The 18,274-nt window shown below is 45.0% G+C and overlaps 3 protein-coding genes across 3 annotated transcripts in view; 2 read left to right on the top strand and 1 right to left on the bottom strand.

Moving 5' to 3' along the window:
* The window catches only part of LOC119117540, a 135,310-nt gene that overhangs the window by 40,990 nt on the left and 76,046 nt on the right, over positions 1 to 18,274 (bottom strand). The window lies entirely within an intron of this gene.
* On the top strand, positions 59 to 5,943 carry cntn1b (contactin 1b). The gene is made up of 24 exons (XM_037243275.1): positions 59 to 193; positions 777 to 836; positions 905 to 940; positions 1,030 to 1,156; positions 1,250 to 1,431; positions 1,502 to 1,597; positions 1,658 to 1,870; positions 1,936 to 2,035; positions 2,108 to 2,292; positions 2,359 to 2,483; positions 2,542 to 2,659; positions 2,722 to 2,872; positions 2,937 to 3,064; positions 3,130 to 3,302; positions 3,383 to 3,506; positions 3,575 to 3,742; positions 3,833 to 3,982; positions 4,051 to 4,121; positions 4,200 to 4,452; positions 4,703 to 4,824; positions 4,888 to 5,077; positions 5,151 to 5,272; positions 5,342 to 5,498; positions 5,563 to 5,943. Exons 2-24 carry the CDS (start codon positions 779 to 781, stop codon positions 5,637 to 5,639), a joined length of 3,126 nt encoding a protein of 1,041 aa, XP_037099170.1. The 5' UTR covers positions 59 to 193; positions 777 to 778; the 3' UTR covers positions 5,640 to 5,943.
* Positions 11,717 to 18,274, top strand: part of pdzrn4 (PDZ domain containing ring finger 4) — a 10,923-nt gene continuing 4,365 nt past the window's right edge. Inside the window, exons 1-4 of the mRNA XM_037243315.1 lie at positions 11,717 to 11,825; positions 11,903 to 12,100; positions 17,813 to 18,024; positions 18,094 to 18,196. Of these exons, the coding sequence (XP_037099210.1) occupies positions 12,032 to 12,100; positions 17,813 to 18,024; positions 18,094 to 18,196 (384 nt within the window). The 5' untranslated portion in view covers positions 11,717 to 11,825; positions 11,903 to 12,031. The remainder of the gene's footprint in view (positions 11,826 to 11,902; positions 12,101 to 17,812; positions 18,025 to 18,093; positions 18,197 to 18,274) is intronic.

Here is an 18,274-nt window from a genome sequence, read left to right as displayed (position 1 = left end):
TCTCTCCTCCTCCGCATCCCTCTCATCTCTGCTTTCCGATTGGCCGGCTACGGTCACGTGTCGTCATCTCTGTCTGGACCAATAGAAAAGTTACCTCTAGGCTTGTGTGCGTGCGGGACGATGCTTTTCGGGTGCAGGTGTACCAGGCCCAAAGAAACATTTTCATATTATACACGGCGTTAAAGACATAAAAAAAAGGTAAGACGGATGTTTTTATGTGAGATTGTGCGTGATTGCAATGCGCGTTGTGGGCTGAGGACTGCGTGGAAGTGCACCGGGTGGTGCTCGCGCATTACCGCAATGCAGAGCCGCTGGGGCAGTCGTCATTGGGATGCGCACCCTTTTACTTTTTTTGTGTGTCTATTTTTAGAAGTAGACGGCACAGAAACAAAAAAAAAACCTATAATTTAAAATGCGTTATTCATTTTAATAGTAAGTCACGTTTTGTAAGTATTTTGCAATATTGTGCAATAAAAACAACATGACATTGAAGGCACAAAAGGGATTACATCTTTCATGTGCTTTAGCATATCTTTTTTTTTTTTTTTTTAAATTCAGTGACCTAAATTTTCTCTAGTCTATCCCAAAGCGGATTACAGTGATGATAAAGCAGATTGCTGTGATTGAGTGGATGTCTGCAGCGGGTTGGGCGCTGAGGTGCAAGTTGTTTTTGTTGAGTCATCAGCAGAGCTGCTCTCGCTGCACGCCGACAAATGAGAGCGCCAAATATTTTGGATTTATTCGCTGCATTGTGGCACGATTGTTTTGTTTGAATCAGATGGCCTCCACCACCTTGCTGCTGTTGCTGGCACTCGTCTCCTTGGCCTCCGTCACGTGTAAGTATGGAATTACATGGATGTTATAATTTATGATCCTATAACACCGTGATGTTTCTTCTTCTCAGTGGCCATCTTATTTGGGGAGCCCAGGATATTTGGGGGTGAGTTCTTTTGGAAAACCCCCCCCCCAAAAATTCCTGTCTTTATTATTGTGTATGCACCATGATTGTTGTTATGATGCAATATTTAGAGGAAGCTACTGGTTACGGTCCCATATTTGAGGAGGAGCCAGTGGACGTGGTCTACAGCGAGGACTCCCCCGATGGGAGGATCTCCATGAACTGCAGGGCCCGTGCCAACCCTCCAGCCTCGTACAGGTAGTTCAACTTTGTGAGCTGTGGATGGCAGCAGTTTAAAAGTGGAGTGCCTCAAAGTTCCGCTCTTGGACCTATTTTCTTTCCGTTTCTTAGGTGGCGCCGTGACCACTGGGAGATCAAGCTGATGGAGCAACCGGATGAGCACTACAGCTTAGTAGGGGGCAACTTGGTCATCAGCAACCCCAGACAGAAGAAGCACGCCGGCACGTACATCTGCGTGGCTTGGAACATCTACGGCACGGTCATCAGCAAGGAGGCCCGCGTCAAATTTGGATGTGAGAAAGTGCAACACCCCAAAAAAAGATTTGCCCGTGATTAAATGAGTGGATGTCTTCTGTGTTAAAGTTCTGGAGGAGTTTCCTCAAGAGGAGAGAGACCCAGTTACTGTAAAAGAAGGCCAAGGGGCGGTTCTGCTGTGTGCCCCTCCCAAAGCGTGGCCAGGTGTGTATCTCATTGCATCATGCCAACACCTTCTGCAACAAACATGTTTTCTTCCTTCAGAGGAAGTGTCTTACCGCTGGATCTTCAACGAGTTCCCCGTGTTCCTCAACATGGACCGTCGCCGTTTTGTCTCGCAGAGGACCGGCAACTTATACATCTCCAAAGTGGAGGTTCAGGACGCCGGGAACTACTCGTGCTTTGTCTCCAGCCCCGTCCTGGGGAAGAGCGTCTTCTCCAAGTTCATCCCGCTCATCCCTTTGCCGCCAGATGACGGTGGGTCACACTACAGATACTTCATGAGTGAACTAAGGGGGAAAAAAAAATATTCTGTGCTGCAGGTGAAGAAAGAAAATATCCAGCAGACATCAGAGTGAAGTTCCCGGACACAACAGCCATGCTAGCTTCCAACATCACGCTGGAATGCTTTGCTCTGGGGAAGTACGTTTGATGGACACCACCATTTCCAACTCCAATATGCCAAAATACGAGACTTCCAATCTTTCTCCACAGTCCCATCCCCCACATTGTATGGAGGAAAGTGGACGCCACAGACTTGCCCGCCAACCACGAGATCAGCGAATCGGGCGCCGTCTTGCACCTCTACAACGTCCAGTACGAAGACGTGGGAGGCTACGAGTGCGAGGCCATCAACACCAAAGGGAAGGATTGGCACAAGTCCTGGCTCTACGTGGAGTGTGAGTGTCCATCACTCAATCCTGTTGGGTTGAAGATCTAGAACCCAATCCTGCTCTGTTGTCCAGCTGCTCCAGAGTGGGCCGAGACCATCAACAACACCCAGATAGACATTGGCTCTGCGCACACCATGCGCTGTGTTGCATCTGGGAAGCCTTTCCCATTCATCCGCTGGTACAAAGATGGCTATATGGTGAGTATATAAATATATATATATGGAGATGAATAATCATCATATTTATCCCCCCTAGTCAGGAAAAGGTGAGCTTCAGTTCTCCAGCTTGACATTTGATGATTCCGGGATGTACCAGTGCATCGCAGAGAACTACTGGGGCATCAAATACGCCAACGCTGAGCTGCGAGTGATCGGTGAGCCCGAATATTTTGGTTTCTATCTGCAGTGTGGTGACCTTTCAATTTCTCGCCTTCAGCCTGCGCTCCAACATTCGAGTTCAACCCCCTGAAGAAGCAGCTCCTCGGCGCCCGAGACGGCCGCGTGTTGATCGAGTGTAAACCTCGAGCAGCCCCCAAGCCTCGTTTCACCTGGACCAAGGGCAAGGAGCTGCTCTTCAACAATTCACGGTCGGTGGTCTTCTCATTTCGCTCTCGTCTTATGTCCGCTAACCTCGATGTTTTAATTCTGCAGCATCTCCATCATGTTCGACGGCACTCTGGAGATTCTTAATGCCACGAGAAACGACGAAGGTTTCTACACATGCTTTGCTGAGAACGACAGAGGGAAGGCCAACAGCTCGGGTTATCTCACCATCATGGGTCAGTCCAACATTATTCACATCGAGTAGTATCGATAAAATAACAAATCCGCCGCGGTTGCCCAGAGGCGACCAGCATCACGGTGGCTCCCGAAGATTCGGAGGTGAAGGTGGGCGACGAGGTCATCCTGACCTGCTCGGCCTCTTATGACCCCATGCTGGATATCGCCTTCATCTGGGCCATCGACTTCCGGGTCATCGACTTTCACACCGAGTGGCAACACTTTGAGCGCATCATGGTAGAAGCATCGTGTTATATCGTGTTAGAAAAACAAATCCTTAAATAACTTTAACTGCCTTTCTATTCCTGCTGCTGAAGACCCAGGAAGGCAGTGGGAACCTACGTATCAAGAACGCGCAAATCTGGCACGAAGGCCGCTACACGTGCACGGCTCAGACCGTGGTGGACAGCGACACGGCGTACGCAGACCTAAAAGTCGTCGGTCAGTTCAGTTTCTTTTCATACCGATCAAAAAAACACAAGTGGAGTAAATGTATGTGGCTGTTGGAGGTGTCCCGGGGCCTCCTGGCGTCATCCGAGTGGAGGACATTGGAGACACATGGGTGAAGCTGTTGTGGACCAAAGGAGCAGAACATAACAGTCCCATTCTGTACTACACCATCCAGACCAGGCACTTCTGGTCTCTGCATGAGGACGACTGGAGGAACGCCAGCACCTGTTTGTATCAATGACAATAGATCACAGATGTGCACATATTGGCCACCAGGTGGCAGTATTATACAGTACTTACAATCGAGCATCTTTCAGCTCCCACCTTCCTCGACGGCACCGTGGAGCGGGCCGAGGTCACCGACCTCTACGCTTGGATGGAGTATCAGTTCCGGATCATCGCCACCAACGCGTACGGCTCGGGAGAAGCCAGCATTCCCTCGCTCAAGATCAAAACTTGGGACGCACGTAAGTAGACACAAATTGCATCTATTTAATTTTTTCTAACCCTAAACCCCCATCCCCGGAACCACCAGTACCGGTGGTCTCTCCCACAGATGTCGAAGGCTACGGTGGTCGGAATGGTGAGATCATCATCACATGGAAGGTAAATGAGCCCAATTTCTGAAATATTTATAACTCATTTACTTTTCGTACTACTCTCATGACCTTGACTCCCCCACAGCCTGTGGAGCCGTGGTATTTCTACGGCAAAAAGTTCGGCTACATCGTGGCCTTCAAGCCTTACGACGGGTACGATTGGTGGTACGAGACCATCTCCGACCCGGAAACCAGACGCTACGTCCACAAGGACTCCTTCTTCCTCCCTGGCGATGACGACTTCCAAGTGAGGGAATTCCAGGTGAAGATCAAGAGCTTCAACGTGAAGGGAGACGGACCCTACTCCCTCACCAAGGTCATCTACTACCCTCGAGACGGTAAGGATGTTGCTTGAGTCAGTGTTGCTGATATAGTTAAAACGTTTTTAACTTCGGGAATTTGACTTGACAGGCTAAGCAAAAAGGGTCCATGGGTTGACCCTTGAGGGACTCCACATGCAATTAGGTCCGATTTTAGCGCTGAATTCTCACTTTTTGACTCCAGGAACTCCATACAGGAAAGACATTTTTCTAAGAACAGTCTCCTAATCCACTAAAAGTCTATAATGAGTCTTTTTGTGTTTTCTAGTGCCCACAGACCCGCCAACAGATGTTTACGCCCGGCCAGTGTCGTCCACTGAAGCTCTGGTGTGGTGGCTCCCGGTAGTGGACACAGGGACGGGTCTGCAGCAGTACATTGAGGGCTACCAGGTAGAATCTTGAGCAAACCCCTTGCTCCTAAGTATCTGCTTTCTAACTTGGATTCCATGTCAGGTTAAATACTGGCGAAAGTACTACGACACGGAGCCCGGAGCCAATCGCATATTTGCAAACGCCACGGCAAACCAAACCAGATTGGAGAACATGCTGCCTGATACGCATTACCTCATCGAAGTCCGAGCTTTTAACGGAGCAGGTCTCGGGCCGCCTGGCGATCACTGCGAGATGTTCACCAAAAGAACACGTAAGACTGGCAACAACTTCAGAGATGCCGTGTAGACCATAGTAACATTCAAATGGCACATCATTCTTCACAGCGCCAGCGGAGCCCCCCAGGATGTGGCGCTTCATCTCCTGGACCGGAAAGTGGCTATACGTGTGGTGGGATCACATCTCGTACGACTGGTTTGGGAACGTATCTTTCCCGCTCTATTATAAGGTGAGCCGTATCTTTGATGAGATACAAAAGTTGGACTGAGTGGATTTAAAATCTACACCTACCTTTCAGGTCATGTTCCGGAAGACGGGCTACATCTACGGGAAGGTCTACGTCACAGGCTGGCACTTCATGGACTTCCCAATGCCGCAATTTGGCGACTACGAGCTTATGGTCCGCGGACGCTACGAGGGAGGCGACGGGCCCGTCAGAACCATTAAGCTGCTGGGTAAGAATACCAGGAACCATTTCAATCTGGTTCCTCGCTTCACACGAGCTCTGTTTCTCCTCAGGTAAGGCCTCCATGATCTCGCCCACGCTAAGCCTCGCCTCTGCACTGTTGCTGGCGCTGTGCATTGTGGGATTGTAGCATCAAGACAGGAGATTCTGCTTTTTCCTTTTCGTGCTTGACTAGTGCTACAAAAGAATGTCTGTTATGAATCTTAGAACTTGAGGATGGAGTGCACAATCTACAGTCTTTCTTTTTTAAACCGCTTTTTTATTTGTTTGGAGTGTATCACGTAAACTCACTCGCAATCGTAAAATATAAGAAGCACTATAACAGCATTCGATTGTATGTCTATTTGTGATCGCTTGTAGATGAGCAGAGGATATTGGGCCACTTACACAATTTACTGTACCGTCTATTATTTATTAAAATATTACTCCACCAATCTCTGGGATGTTTTATTAAAAAACGACAACAAATTAAACATTTTAAATGGTCAAAATTTAAAAACAAAATTTTTTCATCAGACAGTTTTTACTATTTAGGTCATTAATGATTAATTAATTAATCAGTTAAGTAATAAAGCCAGGGGGGAAAAATCTATTATATATAATATGGAAGTAATGTACTCTTCCCATAAATGCGTGTTGTATATTTTGTAACAGCAGATGGCGCTATAGTTACTTGTACAATACAAGCAGGCTCCTAAGTGGAACTGTAGAGGAGTATATTCAAAATATATTGACAAATTGTGTGTGAATGCTGAATGAAAATACATGGAATCAAATGGAAATAAATTGAATTATATGAAATGATATGATAGTGATGCCACTTTGAAATCTCTTTTCAAAGTTTTAGTTGAGATTATTTCATCATCACGCAGCAATTGTAAAGATGAGCGTATTATCACTTTAAGCACCTTTGTACAAATGGGGTCAAAGTGGCCACTTAATGTTTTATTGCCTAACTTGAGACAGATGCATTTTTAATGACTGTTTCCAGCTCAAAGCATCAAATAATGCTGCATAAGTGAAAAATGCTAATGCTTGGAAAAGACCGACTTTGCACTTTTTTTTTTTTTAAATCGTCCTCTCCCTGTGGTTAAAAAAAAAAAAAAAAGCTTTCACCTGGAAAGCTGAAGCTCATTCAATCCTCTCCTTATAAGATTGTTACAATGTATTTTAATGAGATATTCAATGAACAAATAATTTAATAAATTATTAATTGCTGCTGCTCGCAGTCACTATAAATAGCATCTATTGATTTATGAAACCCTCAGTCGTTCCTTACGATAAATCACCATTAAGGGAAGACAAGCTTAACAAATGACGGTTAATTCGCATTCGAAAGAATCTGGTGACCACTTCAGACACTTGGGAAAATTTTAGGATGAGGTCAGAGGCTTTGTCCAAATACATCACCAAGGTTACCCTCAAACTCAAATCGACCTTTGTGTGTATGTAGCTGTAATACAAGACGAGATTTTCTATTTTTGTTGGCTGTGTTTGCTCGGAGAAAGGCGTTCAGCATTTCACACCGCCAGATACATTAACCAAAATGTATGCAACCTCATAAATGTCCTCCTACGATTTTTATTTGCCTAGTAAAAGCTGTAAGTTGGACTTGTAAATTCCGCACATAAAATCATGATAAATAATACAGCACGCTTTTTATTTTTCTATTTCATTCAAATTCAGCCTAAAAGCAAGATTCCTGTTTCGAAGGTCGTTTGAGGGCGCAGGTGAACCTAATGTATTGTCCCTTGTCATATACACGTCGAGGTGACCTCATTCTTCATTTGACCCCGCGATGGCAAATTTATGATGTGTGACACTTATTGAAAAGCAACAAAGGCTTCCAACCAAGTAACATAAATCCGTATTAGGTATCGGCGCGGGTATAATTGTACCGGACCGTTATTTATTATTGAATGAACAACATGCCTCATGGGAGTAGCAAATAGCTTTACATGTTCATACATGAGCAACATTGAACTATTTGTTTTGTTTACTTCTTATGAATGCTAATATGTATTTTTTATTTTATTTTATTTTATTTCCAAATGGGCAAAGAGAAAATGGTAATGCTGTCACAAGGTCACTCGAGCTGATTGTACCGCCTAGTGGACTGGCATGTTTACAGCAGTGCAGAAAATTATTCAATGTCACTATCAATCAAAATTGTCACCATGCTATGCATTGTATTGCGTTAATTCCAATACGTGTTATTCCAAAGTGTACCTAATGAATTGTCTTCTTTGTGTATGTGTGTGGGGGGGGTTCACACATCATTAGATCGCGTCTCCGGCGTCTGGGTGCTATTTCGCTGACAGATCTGCTCTTAGTGGCTCTCTGTCATCAGCTCTGTCATAGTGCAGGGTTGCCATGGTGACATATGTCTCAAAAAGAGGAAAAAAAAATAATGATTTGATTAAAAGCAATGGCATAGGGGCTCCAATCCTTTCTGACAGGCTCATGTCTCCTTAACTAGCATTTAAGTGGGGTAAAAATGCTTGCTCGGCTTTTTTTTGTCTTCCTCCGAATGTAAAACGGCTGTTAAAATAACCTTGCACCAAATCATGTGTGTAAATTTTAAAGCCATTTAAAAGCCTCAAGACGTATTTGTAAGTTTGCTGTTTTACCATCTAAATTGCAAAAATCTTTTCGCTCTCACTTTTTTTTGCGTCGCCATCAGGGGAGTAGTAAATATTTTTATTAGCCACTTAGACTGCAGATTGGGCCCAGCAGGAGGTTTTAAGCCCCGCCCACCCAATTAAGTAATCAATCGCATGTAAGTGTAGCTTATCTATGAGGCTTGTAAAATATCTGCAGGTTACCTTGAAAAACAGAATTTTTAGCAGTTTTTGTGTTTTTTTGAGTCTAGAGATCGATTAAACGGCTTCACAAGAAGCTCATCGTTTTAGCGTAGTTAACTCTTGGGGACTTAGGTGCCAATAGTGGAACGGGAAAATATCGATTATACTTCAGTGAAAGTGTTGAACAAAACGTTATTACACGTATTGACTGGGGGTCGCGAAGGACCCACAATCAATGTTTGCTCACTTACTTGCACTCTCACCTTATTGTTCACACAAAAACTGTCAAATGTTTTTACTGACGATTTAGAAACAGTTTCTGTACTTCTTCCTTATTCCTCTTTTTGTGATGGAAGCAGAACACAATGTCCTTATCTCCCATGCAAGAAGCACAAAGAGAAACCCGGGCAGCTGAAACCCGGGCAGCTGAAACCAGGAAGCGAGACCAAAACGCTCGGAGTTCAGCGACACGTGACTAATCCCACTAACCTGAGCGCCCGTTCTGTATCGTGCCAGATTAATTTGCGACAGAGAAGAAAATTCGCATGAAGAAAATCCCGAGTGTCGAATTGTATTATCTTTCGCGATTGATTGGTTCGGTCTGAAATTCTCTCCTGAGTCGTCTCGTCCGTATCTGTAAAGCTGGAGAGGGATGAGTCCTTGTTCTCCTCCATCTGCTTTTTAAGTTTGAGGTTAACACTTGTCAAAGTGTTGTGTTGGCCTTGTGCCCCCCCCGGTAATCCAGTTAAGCACCAGGACAATGGAGGAACAGCTGGCTTGGCCTTCTTGAGCTCATCGACAGCACAGAGATGGACGTAAACCCCCCTCCGGGCCCCCCAATGGTTTTCCAATGGACATCTTCGTAACCCTGACCGTATCCCGACACTGCCCAGGAGAAACCTGGACGTTGGACTCACTCGGAGTCTTCGGCAACGAGATTCAGGTATCAGGACAACTCCAAGCTGCAATTTCCCAAATGATCTGCTTTCTATTTGTTTTCTTGCTGAGATGCTTTCTCTCAACCCAAGGGGTGTCCGGTTCAATAGAGTCACAGATGCGGTCGAAGGTTTAAGAGGCCCCGCTTGGGCCATTTGTGCAGCAGGGGGACGACTTTCCACGCCGGCCATGCGGGCCATTCAAATGCCAAGAATCGGAAAGTAGTACTTAAATGAGTTTCAAAGATAGCAGGGTGTCCAGGCAGTTCCAAAGGGGATCTCTCAGGATTCCAGTTTGTCCGTCTGGTAGTCACCTGAACAGGCTGCTCAGATTCCACGCTGACCAGACGGTAGCGCGACTGCTGTATTGCATCATGAAGCGGAACTGAGGCAGCCCACCCAAAAGGGTATCGGGTGACAACGCTTCTGAAACATGGACACTTTTCTGCAGTCTTGCTCGGCCAATCAAGCAAGCCGCAGTGATTTGACTCTTTGTCTTGAAACGATAACGGCGGTGAATGATTTTGCACGACATGGCACATTTGGAAAGAAAACGAAAAAATGTGTTAAGCTGAATGCCACCATAGTATCTCCTCGCATTGTCTTGCCTGTCTTTTGTTTCTCCAACTCGATAATGAAAGGTCTTTTCACAGTCATTTTTCTTGAATGGGACGACATTGTAACAATTGCATCTCAGCGTTAGTCCATAATTAATAGTTAAAAATGTAATTACGTGGGCGGGGAGAGACAATGGGAAGGATACTTTACAGTAATTCCCCGCTGTCTCTTGCTTTGAGTCTAATTGTGTTTTTAGCCAGATGAACGGCTCAGCGCTGGTAAATAATGGATGGCTTACGGATAGTGAGAGCCGTGAGCGAGACGCCCTCGAGCTCTTCTCACGCCATCGACTTGGAGGTTGCGAAGACTTAATTGAATTACATCGTGGTTTTGTCTTATTAATCAAGGGCAAGGGTTTAACCCAGACCCCGAAGCCTGACCCTAAACCGTGTTGACGACCCTGAAGGACACACACTTAACTGCAATTTTCTAACCTAACCCAGAAAAAACTTTTCCTGATTCCCAATGCGAGACCTTCAACACTTTTCTCGTTTCAAGTTTTACAAGAGGCAGATGCACGTGTGCGTGAGATAGCGACCGACGGTAATATAAGACGATCCTAAAACTGAAGGAGAGATGATAGAAAGAGGGCAATATGAACAATAAAAATGGATGGCGGAGGTCATAAACCTGCACCACGATGATGATATCACCTTTTGATGAAATGCCACCGTGCTAGCATTTTACGATTCCTCCGATGAGAATTAGCCGGATGTTGCCAAGTTGTCGATCGGGTTTTAGGACAAAGAATTGAAAGGAAGGGGAAGCTAATTCATGAGCTGGTGATGTCATTTTTTCGGACGCCGGTGACCTCACCCGTACGTTTGCTTCGAGAAGGGTTAAGTGTTATCTCGGGGGTTGTATCTGGCCGCGCTCCGACGCCCTTGACTTGCCCCACTATGGTCCTTGTACCTGGGTGATAAGCAATGACGCATCTGCGCTCTCCGCCTCATCTTCTTGGCCGTGACAGCTATTGGTCATCTGGCTGACGGGGAGTTCCAGTGTTCTATTTCATGGTAAACATAAATCAATATGACCCATATTGGCCCTGTTACCTCCATAAAGTGCTGGACAGGAGCTTTCATTTTCCCCTTTTGTTACCACCATACGTAGGTTGGATGCTAACGTTAGCTTATATAATTAACGAGGCCGGCTAGCCCGCTAGCTAGCTCAATAGCACTCGAATCTCCGCCTCACTCGGTTTTGTATCGCATGTGGGTCAACGTAACATGGCGGACTAAAAGGCTTGTTGGCTAGCGAGTTAGCAAGCGGAATATTACTCTTGTTTTGATACTTTTTGTAGCATCTCGCCAAAATATTACACCAACTTTAGCAGAGGTCTCTAGAACTAAAACAAATTGAGCTACAGACATCATGAACCTTTCAACCAGGGCCATGAATACAAAGCAGAGATTGCAGGAATGGCATGAACATTTTTTATCTTCTGCCTCAACCAAGCATTGAGTGTAGTGGGGCACACTGCGAGCTCATTCGAAGCCAATCAATATTAGTCTGTGTTTCTTCCTGTGTGTCAGCCCAATCCGGTGCCCTTGTCAAACTGTCCAGGCGGCATCACTTTGGTGACTGTAAATCTATGGCGGGCCTCGTTTCTCTACAGGTCCACCAGGGCATCTGATTGAATGCGATCGAGATTGATTTCCACGCCAACTCCAGTTGCGCTCTCGATTCGAACTTGATTAAACAGCACGACACTTGTTAGGCTTAAAACGATCGCTCGGCGTCTTTGCAAGCACACCTGCACGCTAATGCGACGATGCTCACAGTCTGAACTCCGCCTCTCTGTTTCTCTCTCGGCCAATGAGCAGGAAGCCCACCATGCTGTGAAAGCAGCCTGCCACAGGAGGAGGTGTGTCCGCCGGAGCCAAAAGTCTCCCTGCATGCGAGTGTGAGCTCACACACTGGAAGAGGAGGAGAGTGGAGGAGACGAAAAGAAGCCAGGTGCTTTCCATCATCCTTGCGAGGACACACACACTTCCCCGCAAAGACAGCAAAGTGATATATGTGTGTTTGCACAGAACCGGGGATCCTCTGAGGGATGCGAGAGGGGAGCCAAGGAGCAGGAGCGCCTTTCAGCCCCGCGGGGGAGCTCAGGCGCGCGGGCATCTCACTCCGACGGACCGAGCGCCGTCTCCCCGGCAACCGCCATGGGCTGCAATTTGTGCACCTTGCAGAAACGGGAGGAGCACTACAAGCTGCTCTACGAGATTGCACAGGTAAGAGGATGATGATTATCATGATGGAACACACGACTCAGAGAGCAAAGGGGATAAGAGATGGAGAGCGAGAAGAAACTTCAAAGTGGGCCGGATATGAAGATATGTCTATAGGAGTGAATCCAAAATTGAATCGGTTTGAGATGCACAACCTTCTAATATATATGCATTTGAAATACGTTTTGATACAAAATTATTTTGCAAATTCCCAAGTTATGATTTGCCAAACTTTCATGAAAACTGCCCGCTATCGTTTTGAATTTATTATGAACATCATCGCTTTGAACTGGGAGTTTTTACCTTTGGGGCACGTTTTAATATGTTCCCGAGAAACAGAGATGGTCTTTATTTATTTTTTTATTGGAGCCTTCAAACACATTGTCAGCATGGGCCGAAAATTCCGTTTCACAAGATTTGGATGTGTTGATTAGAAAAGAAAGTGTGAAGCTCACTGTTTTGTTTTTTTCCCCCAACAATTCTGACCATATGGTTCGGCGTCCAGCGTGGCAAACGTGCTTTGTTAACGAGTACGACATCGGCGGGCCGCTCATTTATCATTTAGTCGTGCTCTGCGAGCGAGCAGCAGCAAAATTGGACACCGCCTCATGAGGATGATTTCATGGGCTGCTGTTAAACCAAGCGAAAAATTAGAGTAAGGAGGCAAGAATGAGCGTGATTATAAATAATGAGCTGCTTGGGTGCGAGGCAAGAAATAGCATACCTCCAAAAATATCATCATTGTTCAGTCACAATGCTGCCCCCTGATGGTTCGGAGTGTAACACGAGGCTTTTCTAGGCCGCATTTTGGATTTTTTCCAAACTGCAGCGTATCTTTAACAGCCGCTGAAGCCATAATACTTGTCAAAGGCGGGAAAAGAGACGAGAGTTCAGTTTGCCAAAAGTGTGTCACCGCGGAGGCTGACGAGGGAGTGAGAGATTTCTCGGCAATCCCCCCGTGGCGTTTCACTTTCATCGTTTCTCAAGTCTTCTCTTGCTCCCTGTCGTTCTGGTCCACTGAGCTTTTTCGGTGCGGTTTGCGTTTCCACGGATACCACCCGCTTGGATTACGAAGATGAAAGCTAATTGATGCGTATCACTGGAGTGAAATTGTTTATTTTTGTCACATCAACAAATTCGATTTTTTTTCAGCACAGTGCCCTCTAGTGGTGAAGCGAGACACTGATGCAAATTCGCTACTAATCGATACATGCATGATTTTTATTTTTTTTGTCCCAAGACGATATTGTTATTGGTGAGCGTCGTTCTATTGGGTCGTGTCCGCCGGGGACAGATGCTTAGCCACATGTCCAGCCTGTTAGACAGCACCATGGGGGGGGGATCTTCTCCAGTCCGGTCCAGCCGGCCGCTCCATATGGCCTCCTCAAACCTGGGCCGTGACATCAAGCAGAAGAGGTTGAAAAAAATATATAGTTTTAAATAAGCCGACCTTTTCCACCTGATCTGTATTTCATTGTCGGAGTGTAACAAGTGGTGCTGCCAGCCAGCGCGGGTCAGTAAGGAGACCTTTGCCCACATGAACGTAATTGCACTTGACAAGTGGTTCGTTCGATATTTTTTATGTCATACACTTTCATTTCTTGTTTGCGAGGGGTCAAAAAGGCAAAAAGCAGCTGCGCGACGACGACTGTGCTGCTTCTGATAAGCCTGAAATGAAAGCCTGACTAGGGGGTCCACACAATCCGCCTCCCCCCCCTTTCAGACAAAGCCCAAAGATAGACGCATATTTACACATTGCACATTCTCTGCTTTACTTTTACGACTGTGTAAAAATGTCACTTCTAGTCTTGATGTGTGTTGTGGGGACTTATCTGTTGTTATCAGCTTTGGCCAATTAGCCTGCTCAAGATGATAGGATAGGAGAAAGAGAAAGAATGAGGGAGGAAAAGCTTCCATTCCCTCCTTCCTTATCACTAGCCAGCCACTGTTTTAACTTTGTTCCATCCCACTGCCTTGACCCTTTCACTCTCTGGCGCACTTACTAATACACTTAGGTGTAACTCCGCCCCCTCAAAAGAGGATTTTTTTTTTTACCTAGGAGCATAGAGAGACACATAAAAGTAAAGGAGACATGAAAAAGGGAGACTAATCGGATTTTGTTGTGCGAGCTGCTTGCCAGTGACGCTGGCCAACCATGATAACCCAATAACATACCTTACGGTCACATCTGCAGGCTAAAAGCCAACCATCTGGAACTTGTCATACGTTTGATGGTGATTGGCCGATTCCCGTCAAAATGTACATAATCGGTGTATTTATTACCGATTACAAAAAAATGATCAAACGGTCCATACTTTGCAACTTGCAGTCAACATGAGCATGTGTCCTGTTTTTGTAAAATGAAAGGAAAAAAATTTAGCTTTTTTTTTTTTTTTTTGCAATTAATCGACTTCTTAAAATAATCGTTCGTGAAGAGCTCTAAAATTGAATTTTTTTTTTATATATGTTAAAAATAAAATCCCAAATCCCTCATTACAACATCACAAATTCCAAAGCGTATCACTTCTGCACCCACTTTGACTTTTCATAACACGTCAAGTCCATTTCAAAAAGCCTCAGTGAGGACGCAGGTGGTCCGAGGTGGGATGAGATTACAGCAGCACACGCTGGTGTTGAATTCCCACTTAACTAAGCTCACTTTGGAAGTCAATTAGGCCCACTCGGAGGTTGCCGTCGAGTCCAGTTACGGATAGAATAGCGCAAAACCATCTGCATAGTCGGCGGCTATGATTACATGCGGCACTCGTGTGCCCTCGGGCCGCAGAGCGAGAATGTCCAAATGGTGCCGAGTTGTGGAAACTGTGGATCCATTTATTGCTGTTGTGAAAAGTAGGCTAGCAAAATGGTAGTTTTGGTGGCAACTACAGATTCAGTTGGACAAAACTGATTTTTTTTAAGCTTTTAATTTTTGTCATAAAGTGTGTCGGTTTTTAGATTTACATCTCCACCAAAGGGCAAACTTCATGTTATGAATAATGCTAATGAGCTACATCTTCCAGTTAGCATAAACATGCATCACTTTGAAATTCATTGAAAAAAAAAGTTATAGCAGTGGAAAAATATCGAGTTCACACTCCGGGCTTTTTGTAAAAATAATTTTATGCAAAGAGCCAACGCATGAATCTTTGATTTGCTTTTTTTTTTTAGGCTCTCGAGGAAAATGTTTCACTTTCCAAGTCTTTTATGCAAATTATTATTTTTTTGCCTTTAGCCCAAATCTGAAATAAATAAATTCATTAGAAGTCAATCAAAGTGTCTTCTTTTGGGGGGGGCGGAGCTTGTTTAGGTTGTAAATGTCAGAAGGTCATTGAAGCTGTAAAAGTGCTTTCCCCTCCTCTTGTGACAAAAGCAGGCTCATTACGGCGGCGGCAAGACGGATGCCGGCTAATTGTTCTTGTCTTGGCGGGATAGCGAGTCTTGTGGATTCGCTCCGTCGAGCTATTAGTTCAACCGCAGACACCTCAGTGCCATCACTGTTTATTTGTATTAGCCTTTTCATTTGGCATTTTATTTGTCAGCTTGTACATTTTCCATTTAATTGCAACCTCAGCACTAATATCAATACTCCAACAGTCCTAGTTGAGGCTGTCTCATGCGAGGAGAGATACAAAAGAAGGCGAAATAACCAGAAGAAGCTTGTTTTGCATACGGAAGACAGCAGGAAATGAAAAGTGCTCCGACAGATTTTTTTTTCTTGGTTATATTGCATTCCCCGTGAGAACAAAAAGTCCAATTTAAAAGGAATAAAAGCAACTATCGCTGTGAAACAAGTTATTGACTAGAATGTTGACATTCTTACTTTTGTGGCTTCATCCATTTTATATTACAGTCATTTATTTTATGATTTATTGCCATAATAACAGTAGATTGTTTTTTTTAGCTCAATGTAATATTATTTATTGCTGATTGCTTCGACTCCTTCAATCCATTATATATATATATATATAAAAGAAAGACCAAAAGAATATTTATTTTGAATTCATCTTCAGTGGGCGAAGGCTTAGTTTCCGCCGCTCTGCTTAATCCACGTTTCATGTTGGACGTAGAACTAATTGGTTGTTTTTGTGCGCAACCCCGCGTCTGCAAAACGCTGAAGCACACTCATTGCCTCTTGAGCCCACTTTTTTTTTTTTTTGCATACGTGACGGCGAAACGCTGCAGTCAAGCACCGCGTTGACATCCGTGAGCGGCCATCTTTACAGCCTGCTAGCCATTTGATTTGCATTTTTGGCTAATGTCTCCTATGAAATGCCTTGTCACTTTGATGAATTGGTGCATTGCTGAAATGAAAAACAACATTAGTGATTGGACAACGGGGGAGTAAGGATTTACATTTGTAGCCACGGCTAAGTAGGATTTGTCCAATTTATTGGCTGGCACGCCAAAGCCAATGTTAGTCTAAATAAAAAATAGCTAAATGAATAGTATCTAGCAAAACCAGGAGATATTTTGGGGTAAAATGTGTTTGATTTTCAAATTTATTTTGCCTTTCGGGCATCTCAGCCTCCCGAAAATTCTGATCCTAGAACCGCCCCTGGTTTTAAAGGCAAGTTTGGTTTTAAAGCAGTATGGTCATTTTTAAGAGTTCAAAATGCCCAACCTGGCTTAGTCGAATACTCAAATGACTTCCCGTGGTGTATTTCCTCCTCTTTCTGCATCAATGGCAAGTTGGCGTCGCGAGGCAAAAGGGGTCAATGCGATTCACTGCAGCCTGTCACTCAAAGTCCCCCTTCCACTTTTATTATTGAAATGAGACATTTATGACGCCCGCCGTGGCCTCAAACCAGATTGTGGCCGCGAGCCACCACCTGCGCTTCCTTGCCTTGTCGCAAGATGCCAATTTCCCCTTATGGAATAACAATGGCACTTGTATTGAAGTGAAGTTCACAAGAATCTGAAGGAAGCTGGTGGGCTTTTTGTTCCGTCGGCCATTGTGAAGCTGCTGGGTGACACCCGACGTTATCAGTTCTGTTAATGCAGCGAGCATATCGCTGTTGGGAGAACGTGTACGAAGAATGTCTTTTTTTTTTCTCCCGCACAATGACACACTATCTGACAGATTCCCCAACTCCACGCAGCCAACACAAATAAAATCTCTTATCTGCAGTCCTCCTGTTTGAAATGAAAAAAAAAGAAGCTTTTTTTCAAGGGGCTGACTCTTGAGCATATTGGAAGCCTCGGGCTGACCTTCATCGTGCTACTTTTAACCCCAATTTTCAAGAGACGCCATTTGCGCTCCAGCCGGCTGCTTGGAAGCACTCGTGGCTGACGATGAGTTTAATTAGAAGATCACAAACTAGTTGATTAATAGCCTGTGGCCTCGAATGGCAGCTTGCTGGTTCCCCCCCTTCGAGGATAGATACAGAATTTGTCATATATATGTGTGATTGAATAAAAAATGACTTAGAGTGCATATTTAACAATAAGTGGCTTAAATTGTGCGAGGATTTAATATATGGGCTGTTTTGACATTTATATTCAGATAAGCTGACAGGCGTCAATCACTTTGGCAGAGCACGTTCACCTTCCACATTCCCCTTGCGGCGACGCCTTTTCAAATCTTACGAGGAATAATAAAATATACCCGAAAAGCCTCGTGCTGTGTGAAAGCAGTTTTATTGTTTTTATTTATCAAATGGGCTCACTGTGCTTAATTAGTGGACAAGGTGGAATATCTGATTGATGTCTCTGCAGGTGAACAGGCGTAACTTCTCCAAGGTGGAGCAGGATGAGACGGCGGCGGAGGCCGTACGACGAGATCCCGTCGTGGCGTCGGAGGAGGAGGGTTGCGTCGCCGACGTGTGCACGCAAACCGACATCACCTTCGAGCACATCATGGCGTTGGCAAAGCTCCGACCGGCGACGCCGCCCGTGCCCGACGTCTGCCCGTTCTTATTGTCTGACAGGTGCGAGCTCCGTTCTTCTATTCTGTCTTTGAATGACAACCACATGCGACAAGACTGCTTTCTTTTCAGCTGCCATTCTCTCCACACAATGGAACACGAGTTCTACGAATGTCCTGAGTACCTGTCCAATATACCTGCTGAAGTGGAGCGGACTGAAGAGTTTGTTTATGAGGTACAAGCGCAATTTTGTCTCACAGTCTGAATTCTAAACTTGACTCCAGCATGTACAAAAGCACACGGCAAAAAAAAA

This window comes from Syngnathus acus, chromosome 23 (assembly GCF_901709675.1).
Source record: "Syngnathus acus chromosome 23, fSynAcu1.2, whole genome shotgun sequence".
NCBI lineage: Eukaryota > Metazoa > Chordata > Actinopteri > Syngnathiformes > Syngnathidae > Syngnathus > Syngnathus acus.
The sequence above is the reverse complement of the archived record's forward strand: the minus strand, read 5'-3'. Positions and strand labels throughout refer to the sequence as shown.

Excerpts from the sequence above, each read along its gene's own strand:
- cntn1b (XM_037243275.1), top strand. The coding sequence starts at position 779 with ATGGCCTCCACCACCTTGCTGCTGTTGCTGGCACTCGTCTCCTTGGCC. Across the intron at positions 941-1,029 it reads GGAGCCCAGGATATTTGGGG|AGGAAGCTACTGGTTACGGT; the intron begins GTGAGTTCTTTT and ends TGCAATATTTAG. Across the intron at positions 4,825-4,887 it reads AGTACATTGAGGGCTACCAG|GTTAAATACTGGCGAAAGTA; the intron begins GTAGAATCTTGA and ends ATTCCATGTCAG.